This window comes from Bufo gargarizans, chromosome 3, assembly GCF_014858855.1.
Source record: "Bufo gargarizans isolate SCDJY-AF-19 chromosome 3, ASM1485885v1, whole genome shotgun sequence".
Lineage (NCBI taxonomy): Eukaryota > Metazoa > Chordata > Amphibia > Anura > Bufonidae > Bufo > Bufo gargarizans.
In genome coordinates this window covers 75,542,896-75,560,402 of record NC_058082.1, presented here as the reverse complement: position 1 = coordinate 75,560,402, position 17,507 = coordinate 75,542,896, and the positions used below count along the sequence as shown (strand labels likewise).

At 47.9% G+C, this 17,507-nt stretch overlaps 1 protein-coding gene across 1 annotated transcript in view; it reads left to right on the top strand.

The window, feature by feature from the left end:
• The window catches only part of RXFP2 (relaxin family peptide receptor 2), a 331,515-nt gene that overhangs the window by 251,280 nt on the left and 62,728 nt on the right, over nucleotides 1–17,507 (top strand). The window contains exon 9 of the mRNA XM_044285462.1: nucleotides 5,247–5,318. Coding sequence (XP_044141397.1) covers nucleotides 5,247–5,318 — 72 coding nt within the window. The remainder of the gene's footprint in view (nucleotides 1–5,246; nucleotides 5,319–17,507) is intronic.

Here is a 17,507-nt window from a genome sequence, read left to right as displayed (position 1 = left end):
TCCTTTGGCAGGTCCTGAAAGAAGAGAAGACATGCCGACTGCGCGAACAAGCGGATGAGGTGGGTTAATTTTTTTTTTTAACCCCCTCAAGCCACATTTTAGTAAGCATTCTGTATTAAGAATGCTATTATTTTCCCTTAGAACCATGTTGTAAGGGAAAATAATACAGTAACTTGACTTTAATGGGGTTGCTCATCCCTATCATCTCCTAGCAACCATGCATGAAAATCGCACTGCATCCGCACTTGCTTGTGGATGCTTGCGATTTTCACACATCCCCATTCATTTCTATGGGGCCTGCGTTGCGTGAAAAACACAGAATATAGAACATGCTGCTATTTTCACGCAACGCACAAGTGATGTGAGATAATCACTGTTCATCTGAACAGCCCCATTGAAGTGAATGGGTCCGGATTCCGGGTGGGTGCAATGCGTTCACCTCACGCATTGCACCCGCACGGAATTCTCGCCAATGTGAAAGGGGACTTAGAACAGAGCAATTCTTGGATTTCATATGTTTCAGGGTGGCAAAAACAGATTCACAAACATAGGTTGAGGCAAACATTGGCAGAAGCTTCAGTGCAGGTCGTTTTACATTGGGATACTTCTCCATAGGCATGATTTTCCAAAACTTTGGGGGTTCCCTTACTCAAAATTGACCTGAGTCAGTTATCTTCCAAAAGTTAAATTATCTCACTTTGAGTCGTTGCTTCATCTGTCACCAGTGGGGGTTTTAAACAATCTGAATCAGCAGCAAAATTGTTAACAAAGAAATTAAATTTTGGCCTTTTCAGTTGTAGATCGTAGAATCGGTCCTCAAAGATCTGTTGTAGGTTTTCAAAAAGTTCTGCATAGTAAGAAGTTCTCTTTTTCAGGATCTCAGCAGCTTGGGCACTTGCATTTGCCACAGTGGGGAAATATATTAGTTCTCCCTTTCTCATATGAGTTTTAAAAACTTGAGCTTGTTAATAAATGCAAAAACTGTTTGCACTAGATCAGATAGCATCTTTAATTTCCCTTGGAGCTCAAAGTTGAGTCTATCCAGGTTGGTGCAGCATGTCCACCAGAAATGCCAGATCCAAAGCCCACTGGGAATCAGAGAGCACAGGATAGTTTTTCTTCCAGGAACATTTTCACTTGACTCAAAATTTCAAAAAAAACAAGAGACCACCTTACCTCTTGAAAGCCACCTTACAGAGCAGTGAAGTGGCAAATCACTGGGAAGGTTCTTATCAAGGTCTGCACTGAGATTTCTGAGCTGTCTGTGATTAAGCGCATGAGTGCGAATATAATTGACAATTTCCAGAACAGGCATCATACCGTGGTCCTAATTTTGCTTTGTAGACACCAGCTGCTCTTGATGAATTATGCAATGAAATGTCCATAATTCTGGAAAGTGGTCATCAAGTTTACACAGCCTGACAAGGCCATTCACAGATTCTATCATAGACGGTGCTCCTTCTGTGGTTATGGCTTTGAGTTTTGAAACAGGCATCAGGGTCTCTTTCATATAGGTGCTGCAAGTTCTGTTTGTTAACGGGACAATATCAAGTAGCAAAAATAAAAAAATAGCCAACTGTGGCTTGTCTTGTATATCAGTAGACTCATCTAGTGCAATACTGAAATACTGGCATTTCTCAAGGTCAGAGTACAGTTGTGTTTCAACTGCACTGTTAATGTCTGATATTCTGTGTTCGACTGTATGTTGTGACAATTGGAGGTCTGATACTATTCGTTTCAAATGTTCATCTTCTGGAGACAAGATTGCAATGACATCACTGAGGCAACATTTCACAAATTCCCTTTCATTGTATGTTTTTTTGGCGCGTGCAATATTTCATCACAGTTTCTGAATGTGCAACACCCCAGAGTGTTGTTACCATTCCTTCACACTGCTACTGTCTTTAATGGTCTAACATAAATGTCATCTTTGTATTTATTTCCAGGTCCTTTACCATTGTTATGATTGTTATGCAACTATTTTGTTCATGTAATGTGCCTAGTTCACCAGCAGGTGGCGGCATATATGGCAGAGAGAGAGAGAGAGAGAGAGACAGATACCTAGATAGAATGGAACTCACTATTCCATTCCCCCCCCTCCCCTTTGGGCAGAAGTGGGCCAGTCCTTCTTCCTACCAGAAGGGAGTGGTTGCAGTTCTAGTTTAGTCCGGTTAAGACTCCATATTGGAGCTAAGAAGACTTGAAAGAAGTAGCAGCAAGGGGAAAATGTTATCTCGCTGCAGCAGGAGTCTCTCCAAAGGGAGATAGCTCATAGAGCCCCCTGACTCCTTGGTAATTTACTTACTGAGTGTCAGGAGGGGGACAACAGCAAAAGGCACCCCAATCCAGGGGTTCCAGAACCGACTGAAAATCTAGTAACCAGACCCAAGCTGAGTTTAGCACAGCAGAGAGAAAGAAAGCATAGTTATCAAGTGTGCCTGCCAGTTAATGCCAAAGCCTGCTGGAACCAACAGAGAGCCTGAAAATTGTTTGAAAACAAGTTTACCCAAGTAAAGCTGCTGTTAAAGTCTATCAAGGTCTGGACTCGACTAATTCTTAATCCCCTAATTCAACTATCTCCCCTTTATTTGCTTCAGAGCCTAAGCTTGTCCTGATGTATCCAAGTAGAAGCACCATGACACATATAGGTCGCACCACACCACTCGGCATTCCACTAAACCTTGGACGCAAAAGGGCCCTGGGGGGGCGGCTCATTGCAAATGTTTTTTTAGTTTCTTAAACAACTGAGTATCTTGTTCTGAGTGGCATTTCAATGCATTTAGCTTGTGTTTGCGAAGTTGGGTACCTTTTGGAAAGTAATGGTTCATTTTAGCATGTTTTAGGCCCTAAAGATTCGGAGCTTTAAAATGTGATAGTGGTGTCTGGCACATCAAACAGAATGGCTTCCCATTCATCTCAGTGAAAAAATACAAATCCTCCCATTCCAGAAGAAATGTTCTGTGTTCATCTTCATATTTACGTTTGGCTTTATGTTTCCCAGACACTGCCATGTTTGGTTGTCGTGTGGTGATGTTACAACATTCTCCTTACTGAGGAGTGGGGGGATGGCGTTGGGTTTGTTTGGTTTCCTGGTTTTATTTGGTTTGGTTTCCTCCAGTTATTGTATTTTTTGTTCTATGTAAGACACACTTAAGTTTTACAGGAGAAAAACATGAAATGTTTTTTTTCCAGATCAGACCACCAATCTTCATCAGACGTAAGATAAGACCCCCCCCCCCCCCAATCCTTATCAGACCTCCAAATTAGACCATCAGACCTCCAAAATAAGACCCTTAATGCTCAGATCAGACATCACAAATCAGATACCCTTATGCTCACATGATCCCCCATGCTCAGATGACCCCCCCTCCATGCTCAGATCACCCCCATGCTCAGATGACCCCCAATGCTCAGATAATTCCCCATGCTCAGATCTGACATGGGGAGAGATCTGGGCATGGGGTGTCTGATTTATGGTGTTTGGTGGGAGCACTGGGGGTCTTATTTTGTGGGTCTGAGGGTCTGATGAGTATTTAGGGGTCTTAATCTGAGCTAATACTACCCCCATGACAGATAAAACCCCCATGCTCAGTACTTCAATTTAAAATAAATAAATAAAAAACCTCTTGCCTCTCCAAATCTGTGCCCCTCTGCTGCTCTGTAGGACCAGGGTGCTCTCCACAGTGACGTGACGTACACATGCTCAGATGACCTCCCCATGCTCAGATAGCCTCATGCTCAGATGACCGCCCATTCTCAGATGAATTTTCATAATCAGATGACCGCCCATGCTCAGAAGACACCCTCATGCTCAAATAACCCTTCATACTCTGAACATAGGGTATCTGATTTGTAATGTCTGATGTGAGCATTGAGGGAGCTTATTTTTTGTGTCTGATAAGGAATTTGGGGTCTTATCTGAGCTCAGACTATTCCCATGTCAGATAAGACCGCATGATCAGTACTTCAATAAAAAAATTAAAAAAAATCTTGACTCCATGTACCTCCACCACTGCTGCTCTGCAGGACCGTGGCGCTCTCTCCACAGCGACGTGCACAGTGTCAGGTCAGAGCAAGGGCCTCCCAGTACTTCATCCTGTGGAGAGGAGCAGAGCAGAGTGGAGTTGAGTGGAGTGGAAAGGAAAAGCCAGCCGGCCATTGCCCTGAGAGCCGCATATGAAGAGGCAAGATCCGGCTCACGAGTCATGAGTTGGCCACCTCTGGGATAGGCGATAAGTGTGTGATCTGTAGGGATCCGGATGATGGGACCCCAACCAATCACAAGAATGATAAGTTTGTGTCTTCTTGTATTAATGGAGCTGTGGTTGAGCAATCATTCTTCTGCTCCATGAAACATGAAATTAACCGAGCACTGTACTTGGCTATCTTTGCCAGTGACATAGAGTGATGAATGAAGCAACTGTGCACATGCTTTACTGCCGCTTCATTCATATGGTGTGACATTGGACCTCTATTTTTATGATCCCAGCATTCAGATCCCCACCCATCAAACACTGGTCACCTATGGTAGATTCTTATTTCCAGCACTCACTCACTACTGGAGTTTATGGTATCCAGCATAGCTGGATACCGCAGGGCACTGCCAGAACTCTGGGCACTGCCAGCTTCCTAGCATAAATGCTGGCTTTTGGCCTGATAAATACTGCTGTATGCAAAGGTGTTTGTCCAACTGAAACTGACATTTATTCCGGAAAGCCACCAGATCTCAATCAGATCCCATTATAGTCAATGGAGATCCGGCAGTGGCTGGGGGTATACAGTGGTATCCGGCTACACAGGATATGGTAAATTCCACAAGTCTGTTCCTCTGCTGGAAGAGACTACCGGAGTTTGCGTCAGAGATGCGAATATAGCCGATCCTGTGAACAGGTGATATGTTTAAATCTGTGGACAATCCTTTTAAGTAAAACTAAATGAAAAATACAAAACTGAATTATTTAGATCAAAACACTTTCCGTACAGCCTGTTTTATAACAAAAGTATTGAGTAATCAGTTGTTTTATAAGTCTCAGGACCCATGAAGGAATATGTTTTCTTCTAAGACCATTGTGTTCTATAAGGTCAATTTTTGAGGAAAATATGGCGCTTATGTAGGTTTCATGACAACCAAACTCAAAATGATCTTCTCTGTTGACACAAAATAAAGAATTCTTGCTGTATTTTTCATTGGTGGTGATCTATACATTAACCAGTGTTTTCCTGTGTACCATTACATATATCTGCAGGATTCTAGATGAAAATCCCATTGTACAAATTACTCAGGAGCTGTTCACTGGGCTACAGTCACTGTTTTTCTTGTAAGTATAATTTCTATTATTATTGAAGAAAATGAAAAGACCAAGTCATGTCGGAATTAAGTCATTGGTCGTTAGGCTACTTGCAATCTTCTATTTCATGGTGAAACTTTGAAGCTGCATTGGTTCTCATTTTTTACTGGGACTCATACCACCCATATCCAGTACTTTTTTTTATTTTTTTATTAAAGGGGTGACCTCCATCTCGACCTTTCATGGCCAAGGAGGTAATAACCCACTATAAGCACTGGCTAGACGAGATGGAGTTATGGAAACAGTCGCTCAGATTACAATTATTCCCATCTTGGGCCATGAAAGGGTAAGGTTGTCACTGTTTATTTGAATATGATTGTCCATGTGGATGTGATTTATTCATAAATCAAAGAACATAGATTAGTATGATAAAGTTCTTTCCGGATTAAAAGGGGTTGTGCCACAAAACACATTCTATATTTTTGTAACCAGCATCTGGATCTGAATACTTTTGTAATTACATGTAATTAAAAACTTACCATAGCCACTGAGTTATTCAATAAAATGTATCTGTATAGCGCCACCTGCTGTTTGTTCTTTTACTTATTTCTTGTCCACTGAGGTGGTCACATGTGCTCAGTTTAAATCATCCATTGCCACCAGCCATATGTTCTGTTAGAAGGTGTGTTAGTTACATGGAAAGAGCTACAGCAGAAACAACACATCCCCTGTGCTGCCAGTCTGAAGAGAACAATTAGAGCAATAAATGGGGATATCTCTGGTTCCATGTGAGGTACAGGGCTGGTTCTGTCTTTGTTAGAAAGCGATTGTCATGTACTATATGTCTGGTTTAAATTTTTTACATCAAGCATGGCATAGCATAACCCCTTTAAGTGAGCAATGATTCCATACTCACCACCATATAGGTGAAAACACCTATTCTTTTTATTTGTGAAGATCTTCTTAAAACAGTTCACAACATGAGGGACACCGAGTCCAGCAACATCTAAACCTCCTCTCCCACCAGGCAGAGTGCATTTTATGATGCAAGTTGTCATTCTTTGATTTACGGTCAGTGTATGGAGTGGTGATGCTCCTGATAGACTTGATGGATTGAATAAGACTGCTGTGTGGCGATATTTTGTTTTCAGGATGTGATGCATTGATGAATATAGAAGAGTGAATTCTAGATGTCCTTCCTTCATTCATATAGAAGATGTCATATATATGTTGGTAAGGCTGAGGTTCAGCCTGAATTTGTGGGAGGGGCTTGAGCCTTTATAAACCCCCACTTACCTCATCACAGTGAGCGTTCCGGTTCTTGGTGATTCACTGGCTAGTGTTTGTGTGTTTCCTGGTACCTACGGTCGCCTCTTGCTGAGTTCGTGTCTCCTGGTGGTAAGTAGGGGGGGCTCTTTCGCAGGGCAAGAGCGGCGGCGGTCTGGCACCCTCCCTCCGCCTCATGCTGCCGATGCGTTCCAGCGTGGAGCGCACGGGCTTCCGCCCCCCCCCCTCCGCTCGTCTCCCTGGGTTCCTGGCGTATGGCGTCAGGGGACGTACCCGGCAGCCGGTCTGGCTCACCCATGCCGGGGGGGGGCTCTCACAGGTCTGGCCGGCTCTCCCATTCCCGGCACGGCGCACGGAGGCATGCGTTCCAGGGTGGAACGCACGCACTTCCGGGTGCCGGACCTCGCCGCTCCACTAGCTTCCGGCGGCAGCTTGGACCGGCCAGCCCAACAGAGTCTCCCCGATCGTCGGGGGGGGGGGGGGGCGGTTTGTCTTCCCAAGCAGGGCACATCGGGTCCGGCGTAGCAGCCGGTGCACATGAGCGTGCGTTCCCGGCTGGAACGCACTCCTCTTCCGGCGCCCACAAATGACGTCACCCTTCCCCTGCCCGTCTCCCTGGCTGCGATGTGAGCTTGCGTTCCACGCTGGGCGCGGGCTCGCGGGCAGCCAGGCCAGACGGGGAGAGGGGGGAAGAAGTGTCAAGAGATAAATTAATTATTAAATAACGGTATAGGCATGCGCAGCAACCCACCACATAAAAAAAAAAAAAAAAAAGGGGGAATGAAATAAAGGTACGTTCTGGAAAACCCGCCATATAGTCCGCAACAAAAAATAAAAATAAAAAATATAACACGGCATTTACAGGAAAACCCGCCATATAGTCAAAAAAAAGGAAAAAAAAGGGGTCTTTACAGGAAACCCGCCATAGTCAAAAAATAATAATATTAATTTATTTTAAAATATGATATTAGTTTTAATGAAAAAATAAAAATATATTAAAAAATTTGGGTGTCCACCTAGGACCGGTCTGGCTCCTTCCCACTTCGGGCATTGGGTCCCGTCCGAGAGGTCTGGTCTTCCTGGTTCGCCCAGGCCATCGTGTTTTTGTCATGTCGCCAAGTCTTTGTCTGCCGGTCACAGTCGGCTGTCCGGTCACGGTTGGTGGCGCCCCCTCCTTCCCTGGAACGCCCAGGGCTCGGCTCACTCCTGGTACTCCCAGGTCTTCACGTTTCTTGTCTTTCACACGGGTTCACGCACCTGTCCTTCGGCTTCAGGTCTCCCTAAGCGGCCATCTTCGGCTTCTCCCCTGGGCATTCTTGCTTTCCGTAAATCCGAGGTTCATGGCTCACCACTGCCCTTCACGGGCCGCTGCTACGCGCAGCCTCTATTTCAGGGCTACGCGCCTTCTCTCCTGTCAAACCGCCTGGTTCGCTCAGGCGGCTCTCTTCGGTCAGGTGTCCGATCCGATGCGCTCGGATGGTCGCTTGGCCTTAGGGTGGGCCCCAGCCTGGCCAGTTCGCCTGGTTCCGCAGGTTGGTGGACACCCATGGCCTCTGCACTTTCAAATGTTTCGCCTGTCGCTTTATTTACAGGAGTTTGTTCCCAGTTCTCCGTTCCTTTTCGGTCCTGTTCAGGTAAGTTCGCACTGGCACCACCTCGGTCCCAGTCAAATCATAACCACGCGTTAATTGTCTTCGTCTGTTCGGTTAGGCCAGGTTCGTCTGAACCGTCTCGTGAATTCCGTTACCGGTACGTGTCTCTCTGTCGTGCACCAATCTAATCTCCAAGTACGTCGTCACCCTCTCCTTTTTTTCTTTTTTTTTCCTTTTCTCCCTTTATTTTGTCATGCCTTGTATTTTTTAGCTGCTCTGCCATGTCTCGAGCCTCGGATATGGAGGACGGCCTTTCCATTTCCGGCTCGATCGTGTCAAGCCAAGCGGGTCCCTCATCCCTTCGGAGCTGGACCATCCCAAAACTGTTGGCCGAGTTAAACCGAAGGGGCATTCCACACCCGGCCACCGCAAGAAAGGCAGAATTATACAAACTGCTCATGACCAGCCCTAGCACCGCGGCAGTGCAACCGGAGGCGTCTGCCATCCAGTTGTCCCTGGTGCAGCTGCAGGCGACCCTGAATTCCCTGGTGGACTCGGTAGCGGACGTTCGGGCAAGAGTTTCGGAGCTCGAATCCCGGCCATCCGTTGTACCCCCGGCTCCCGTTCCGCTGATGTCTCCATCTACATCAGGCTGGCTGGCTACAGGTCCGACAAGACCCATTCCACAGGTGTCCCCCTCTCACTTCATTCCTGATAACCTTAAGAGAGACATCCTGGCGGGGAAAGATGTCAATCTGGCATCAATCCTCATTGCCGCTCAAGATGTTCCCGAGAACCGGGTCATCAACTGTGGCGATGTGTCGGTGGTCCTTCGGGCCAAGGATTCACGGCTCAACCGCAAGTTGAGCATCCCGGAATTTGGCCTGGCCTTCAGCCTCTTCAGGGACATCGTCTGCACCGCACAGCCAGAGAGAAGAGAGGAACTGGACAGCTATTTGTACCTATTCACTGACCTAGGGCACAAGTATGGTGGGTCGGCCTTCTATGACTACCACCGTTCCTTTGCAGCCAAGGCGGCGGCAGCCCTGGCCCAGTTCCAGTATGTCACCAGCTGGTCCTTGATTGACACCGAACTTTTCTGCCGTCACTTTGCTGGCCTCAGGGCTCCCAACTGTGCGACATGCCAGTCGATTTTCCACTCCTCTGAATGGTGCCCCAATACCGCGCACCCGTCTTAGGACAGGGCCATCCCGGGGACCTCTGGATCGTTTCCATCCAACCCCTCCACAGACAAGCTCGGCAGACCTATTGTCTACCTGGGGAAGAGCCAGGTCTGCAATAACTTTAATTCAGGGGGGTGCTCATATGCCAGCTGCAGATCACTCCACGTCTGCTCCCTGTGCTTCAGGGCCCACCCACGGTCCGCCTGCCCAAAGAAGTCTTCTAAAGGTTCCTGACTAGCGGACATCAACGTGGACCTCTTGGCGGCACTCCTTCGCGATCACCACGATCAGGACTTCGTGGCGTTCCTGTTGGCAGGCTTCCGCCAGGGGTTCCACACAGGGCTCATCGCTCTGCCACAGGTGCCCTGGGAGGGCAGGAATCTGCTGTCCGCCACCCTGGACCCTCCAGCAACTAGCGAGTTGCTCCAGTCGGAGGTGTCCAAGGGGTTTCTCATAGGCCCGTTCCCACGCATCCCGTTTTCCTCATGGCGCAATAACCCCATCGGCTTGGTGGCAAAGAAGAACACCAATAAAAAAAGATTAATTTATGATCTGTCCGCCCCTCATGTGTCTGGTGTTCCGAGCCTCAATTCTCTGATTCCCTCGGAGTAGTTTTCCATGCCTTATTCCTCAGTGGACGACGCCATCCAGGCCATCCTGTCGCATGGTAGGGGAGCTTGGCTGGCAAAAGTTGACATTGCGGATACATTTAAACTCCTTCCCATCCTGCCGCAGTTATGGCAATTCTATGGCATTAAGTGGGCCGGCCAGTATTTTTTCGCCAACAGGCTCACGTTTGGATCCAAGAGTAGCCCATGGTTATTCGACCAGCTGGCCAAGGCGCTACATTGGATCCTGGTCCATCACGGGGGCCTCCGGTCGGTCATCCACTACCTCGACGATTTTCTGGTTGTCGAGGATCCGCAGGGCGGGTCCGGCATACTCTCCGTCCTCCTCGGATTGTTTGCCAGTCTGGCTGTTCCGATCGCGGAGTCTAAGACTGAGGGTCCGGCCACGAGGGTATCATTCTTGGGCATCGTCCTGGATTCGGTTCTGTTGCAAACCAGCCTACCAGAGGAGAAACTCGCTCAGTGTCGGGAGGTAATTTCCCATGCGGCAGCAACGGGATGCCTCACTAGAGTCGAGTTGCAGTCTCTTCTGGGGCGGCTCAACTTTGCCTCCAGGATTATGCCCCAGGGGAGAACCTTCGTGTCAAGGCTGCTTCCGCTTCTTCCCTCGGCACCCGAACAGGACAGCATCATCCGATTGGACGGCCAGGCCATGGCGGACCTGGCTATGTGGGAGTTGTTCCTGTCCCGATGGAACGGCGTCTCCTTTTTCGTATCACCTTGGTCTTCCTCCTGCCCGACCATTTGGGGTGCCCAGTGGCTAGCGGATCGTTGGCCCAGTGCCATCTTAGAGGAGGCTGAATCCATCCGCAGCTCCTCTCTGTTGGAATTGTACCCCATTGTGGCAGCGGCTCAGGCATGGGGCCACCTCTGGGCTAACTTACCGGTGATGTTTGTGACAGATAACCAGGCCTTGGTCGACATCTTGGCCAAGGGCAGGGCCAAGTCCCCCAAGATCATGGCGCTGTTGCGACAGCTGGTTTGGCTGGCCCTGTCACATAACTTCCACGTGCATTGTAGCCACATCCCGGGGAAAAGGAATATAGCAGCCGACGCGCTGTCCAGATTTAATTTCGAACTTTTCTTCCAGTTCATGCCGGAGGCCGAGCCACGCAGATTTCTCACCCCGCCCTTCAGTTCCCTGACAATGGACTAGGCATACTCGTCTCGTCAGCAAGGGACCTGGCGCAGCAGTCCCTTGCCCCAAACACGGCCAGGAACTACCTTTCAGGCCTGAAAACCTTCCAGGAGTTTTCACGTCTGCACCCGCAGGCTGGCCTGGCAGACATTCCTTACATCATGGCCTTCATCGCCCATTGCCACCACCAGTTACACCTCTCCTACAACACCATTAAGTTGTACCTAGCGGGCGTCCAACACCACACCATGCTCCGCAACCCGGGGGGTGGGTCCATTTTTTCTGCGCATGCAGTCAAGGCCACCTTGCGGGGGTCCAGAAAGGTGGGTCCAATTCCCCGTCCCGCAGGCAGGGCGTCACGGGGGAGATGTTCCAGAAATTATCTTCAGCCCTGGATGGTGCTCCTTTTGGGCCCTTTCCCAGCTTCGTCATCAAAGCTGCCATGTACTTAGCATTTTACGGCTTCCTTAGGCCGGGCGAGTTCACGTGCGGTACGGCGGGACAGTGCAGCCTGCACAGAGAGCAGCTGGTGAGGGTTATTGACCATTACGCGCTGAAGATAATTACCACCAAAACCAGTCAATGAATGGTGCCCGATACAGGTATTTGACCGGCTCATCCTCGCCCTCCGGGATGCGCCACCTCACAGCCCTCTGCTACCCTATCTGAAGGGAGCTCTCACCACGGCGCAATTCGTCAGCCACATCCGCACGGTGGCTGCTGGCTTGGGATTGGACTCAGGAGCGATATCCGGTCATTCCGCATTGGTGCAGCCTCCGCGGCTTCCCGGCGGGGGGTTCCCGCCCATGTCATCCGAAAAATGGGGAGATGGCGCTCGTCTTGCTTCGCCAGATACATACCTAACCCGCAGGTGGAGATTTTGCAGGCATTTCGGTCTTTGGTGTTATAAGGTAATAAAGTCTTGCACCTTAACTATTGTTGTCATTTTTGCCCCCTTTTAGGCTACTCTCATACCCGGCTCCAGGCACACCCCAGCCGGTGTAGGTTCCAGGCAGGCACGCTGCCCAAGTTTCGTATTTAGCCTCGACCACAAATATATATATATATATATATATATACAGGGAGTGCAGAATTATTAGGCAAGTTGTATTTTTGAGGATTAATTTTATTATTGAACAACAACCGTGTTCTTAATGAACCCAAAAAACTCATTAATATCAAAGCTGAATATTTTTGGAAGTAGTTTTTAGTTTGTTTTTAGTTTTAGCTATTTTAGGGGGATATCTGTGTGTGCAGGTGACTATTACTGTGCATAATTATTAGGCAACTTAACAAAAAACAAATATATACCCATTTCAATTATTTATTTTTACCAGTGAAACCAATATAACATCTCAACATTCACAAATATACATTTCTGACATTCAAAAACAAAACAAAAACAAATAAGTGACCAATATAGCCACCTTTCTTTGCAAGGACACTCAAAAGCCTGCCATCCATGGATTCTGTCAGTGTTTTGATCTGTTCACCATCAACATTGCGTGCAGCAGCAACCACAGCCTCCCAGACACTGTTCAGAGAGGTGTACTGTTTTCCCTCCTTGTAAATCTCACATTTGATGATGGACCACAGGTTCTCAATGGGGTTCAGATCAGGTGAACAAGGAGGCCATGTCATTAGATTTTCTTCTTCTATACCCTTTCTTGCCAGCCACGCTGTGGAGTACTTGGACGCGTGTGATGGAGCATTGTCCTGCATGAAAATCATGTTTTTCTTGAAGGATGCAGACTTCTTCCTGTACCACTGCTTGAAGAAGGTGTCTTCCAGAAACTGGCAGTAGGACTGGGAGTTGAGCTTGACTCCATCCTCAACCCGAAAAGGCCCCACAAGCTCATCTTTGATGATACCAGCCCAAACCAGTACTCCACCTCCACCTTGCTGGCGTCTGAGTCGGACTGGAGCTCTCTGCCCTTTACCAATCCAGCCACGGGCCCATCCATCTGGCCCATCAAGACTCACTCTCATTTCATCAGTCCATAAAACCTTAGAAAAATCAGTCTTGAGATATTTCTTGGCCCAGTCTTGACGTTTCAGCTTGTGTGTCTTGTTCAGTGGTGGTCGTCTTTCAGCCTTTCTTACCTTGGCCATGTCTCTGAGTATTGCACACCTTGTGCTTTTGGGCACTCCAGTGATGTTGCAGCTCTGAAATATGGCCAAACTGGTGGCAAGTGGCATCTTGGCAGCTGCACGCTTGACTTTTCTCAGTTCATGGGCAGTTATTTTGCGCCTTGGTTTTTCCACACACTTCTTGCGACCCTGTTGACTATTTTGAATGAAAAGCTTGATTGTTCGATGATCACGCTTCAGAAGCTTTGCAATTTTAAGAGTGCTGCATCCCTCTGCAAGATATCTCACTATTTTTGACCTTTCTGAGCCTGTCAAGTCCTTCTTTTGACCCATTTTGCCAAAGGAAAGGAAGTTGCCTAATAATTATGCACACCTGATATAGGGTGTTGATGTCATTAGACCACACCCCTTCTCATTACAGAGATGCACATCACCTAATATGCTTAATTGGTAGTAGGCTTTCGAGCCTATACAGCTTGGAGTAAGACAACATGCATAAAGAGGATGATGTGGTCAAAATACTCATTTGCCTAATAATTCTGCACTCCCTGTACTTTATTTTGGATAAGAAAGAGATAAAATTTCCTAGTAACACACATGTTTGGCATAATAAAAAGTTCATGGTGTTTCAATAGAGTACCAAGAGATAAATGCTCAGGTACCACTTAGAACTTCTGAAGTTATTAGGCAAGACTTCGCGAAGCAATAACTTCGGCTTATCGGAGCCAATACATTCTAATACTGTACGGAGCTCCTGCTCCGTACAGTGTTAGAACGAAGTTTTATGCAAATTAACTTCGGATGTTTCATCTGAAGTCGATTCGCTCATCTCCAGTAATCACGTATATATGCTGCTTAATTAAATTGAAGAGACCCCCCTAAAAAAATAAAATAAAATTATTGTGACCGTTTGGAAACTGAATATACGTAAATGGACAATTGAGGCTTGACTCTCAATTTCAACTTAACACACACAGGAAGATTGCTGCCACACTGTGGGTATTTCTGGTTACCAAATAAATTCACAGAAGTCTTGCACAACTTCAGGTGAGACAAATGTTGGCTACATGGAGGCAATACATTTTAATGCTGTTGTCACGTCTGCAATTTTTTCAATAGTGGATCTCAACTGCGGATTTATTAGGATCAATCAGATATGAATCTCAGGCGTCACTCACAACCTCAACGGTGAGTTTGAGATTCTACCATCACGTGATCAGGAGAAAACAACTCAGGTCGGCACAGTACTATTGCTTCATAGACTGCGGGTAGGTGTTAGAATACTAGAATGCGGTAGCTGTCGCGGGGTTAACAGGGGCCAGTCAGTAAGAGACCTACACAGTTATCTCAGCCTGCATGTGAGTAAGGAGAGGTGCTCTCTCACAGAAAGGGTACTTGCGATTTGGCTGCGGCTATGCGATGGTGGAGACTCCCAAAGAGACTGCAGTGTCAGGACAGAGCGGATCCGTCTTGCAGATGGTAGCGAGGAGATGAGAAGGGTCCGGTTACTAAGCGGATCCGTCTTCCGGATGGCAGCGGGGTAACTGGAGCGGGTCCGGTTGCGGTGCGGATCCGTCTCCCAGATGACAGTGAGGGAGACGTGCAAGGTTCGGTTTCTGGAGGTCCCATACACAGGTGGTGAGGCAGCAGGCGTACCGACAACAATCACAGTACGCCATGCCGCCTCACCAGCCCCTTTAAATAGAACCAGGAAGTGCAATAGGAACCTCTGATTGGTCCGGATGACTTCCGCGTTCCACCGTGGAACGCAGCCGCCGCGCCACAACCTGGAGTTCGCGCGTCTTCCGCGTTCCACGGTGGAACGCAAGGACCGCGGCAGACGAACACAAGGCCGTCGCGTCGGCGGCATTACAGTATCCCCCCCCCAAAGGAACGCCTCCGGAGTTCTCCCTGGGAGTAGGCCGATCAGGATACCTACGATGGAACAAACGGGTCAATCTAGGAGCATGTACGTCCCGCGAGTCTTCCCAAGAATCATCCGCAGGAGTATAACCCTTCCATCGTATGAGATACTGTATAGATGATCCCCTTTTACGGGAGTCGAGTATCTTGTCGACTTCGTACTCAACCTCACCCTGGACCTGAATTGGGGGGCCAGGGGGGGAGGCTCTAAGGGGGAGTCGGTTAGGTTTGTACGGTTTAAGCAAGGAGACATGGAAGGAGGGATGGATTTTCCAGTCGGGAGGGAGAGTTAGGCGAACCGCATTTTGATTCAGGACTTTCTCGATGGGAAATGGCCCGATGTACTGGCGACCGAGTTTCCTAGCGGGCACGTTAAGGCGGAGATTTCTCGTAGACAACCATACCATGTCTCCCACACAGTATGTGGGGGGATTAGAGTGTCGAATGTCATAATGTCTTTTTTGTCGCTCCTTTGCGGTCTTTAGGTTACCTTGTATTGCAAGGGAAGTCTCTCTTAGACATTCGAGATAGTCCTGAACTGCAGGAACGTTCCCGGGTAAGTAATCAGGGGGCAGGTTGGTGGGGTGGAAACCGTAGTTTGCATAGAAAGGAGAGTATTGAGTGGAGGAGTTCATTGAATTGTTGTATGCAAACTCGGCCAGAGGCAGTAGATCGAACCAGTCATCTTGGAGATGGCTGCAATAGCATCGAATGTATTGTTCTAGACACTGGTTTACTCGCTCTGTTTGGCCGTTAGTTTGTGGGTGGTATGCGGTCGACATTCTGTGATCAATTTGGAGGGCTGTGCAAAGTGCCTTCCAAAATTTTGATACAAACTGACTGCCCCTGTCGGAAATAATCGCAGAGGGTAAACCGTGCAATCGAAGGACTTGGCTGAGGAAAGTTTGGGCGGTTTCTTTTGATGATGGTAATTTTTTAAGTGGGGAGAAGTGAGCCATTTTGGTTAGTAGGTCGACAGTAACCATGATGGTGTTGCAACCCTCTGAGCGAGGGAGGTCGACTATAAAATCGACAGAGACCATCTGCCATGGTCTGGTGGGTGTTTCCAATGACATCAGTAACCCATAGGGGAGGCTTTCTGTCGGTTTTGGTAGAGGCACAGACATCACAGGTGGAGACATATTCGTGGATTGATTTGGTCATGTCTGGCCACCAGAATTTTCTGCGTACAAGCTCCAACGTTTTGGTGATGCCTGGGTGGCCCGCTAGGGGTGTGTCATGCATGAGTCGAATGACAGAAGGTTGCATTCTAGGAGGGATGTAAAGTTTGTCGTTTTTGAAAAGGAATCCATCGGTTGGTGTCAACCCCGGAGGAGCAGGAGGATCCCCTTCAGAGGGAGTATGTTTTAAGAGCTCCTTGAATCCCGTGGCGAGTCCCACGAACCGGTTTGCCGGGAGTAGTAAGGCAGTAGGTTCCGCGTCAGTACTGTCCTCGTATAACCTGGAGAGGGAGTCAGCCTTTGTGTTTTTGGAACCTGGTCTGTAAGATATATGGAAGTCAAAACGATCAAAAAAAAGGCTCCAGCGTACTTGCCTTGCCGACATGGTTTTACAAGTTTTGAGGAACTGTAAATTGCGGTGGTCAGTGTAGATCATGATGGGATGTTTGGCTCCTTCCAAAAGATGTCTCCAGTTGCCCAGAGCATCCTTAATAGCTAACAGCTCTTTTTCCCCAATGGGGTAATTCTTTTTAGCAGTATTAAGAGTTCGGGAGTAGTATGCAACTGGGTGCAAGGGTTCAGAAAGGGATGGTTGTTGCGATAGAACTGCTCCAATGGCGAGGTGGGAAGCATCAACCTCTAGAACAAAATGGAAATCGGGGTTGGGCAATTGGAGTATGGGAGCTGAGGTATACCTCTGTTTGAGTATTTCGAAAGCCTTTTGGGCATCGGAGGACCATGTATAGGGTATTGTAGTACTGGTTAGTCTAGTCAGGGGTTTTACTATCTCTGAGAATTTTTTTATGAATTTCCGGTAATAGTTGGAAAAGCCTAGAAATCGTTGGAGTGCTTTGCGTGTGTGGGGCACAGGCCAGGCCTGGATGCAGTCCACTTTGGACTGATCCATTTGAATCCCCTGGGGGGAGATGTGATATCCCAGGAAGGAAATGGAAGGCTGTTCGAAGATACATTTCTCTAATTTAGCGAAAAGGGAGTGGACCCGAAGACGGGACAGCACCCATCTTAGGTGCCTCCTGTGGTCGGTAGGACTGTCCGAGTACACCAGAATGTCATCCAAATAGATTACCACGCAGACGTCCAGCAGATCTCGAAAAATATCGTTAACGAAATGCTGGAACGTTGCCGGGGCATTGCACAACCCGAAAGGCATTACCATGTACTCGAACAGTCCGT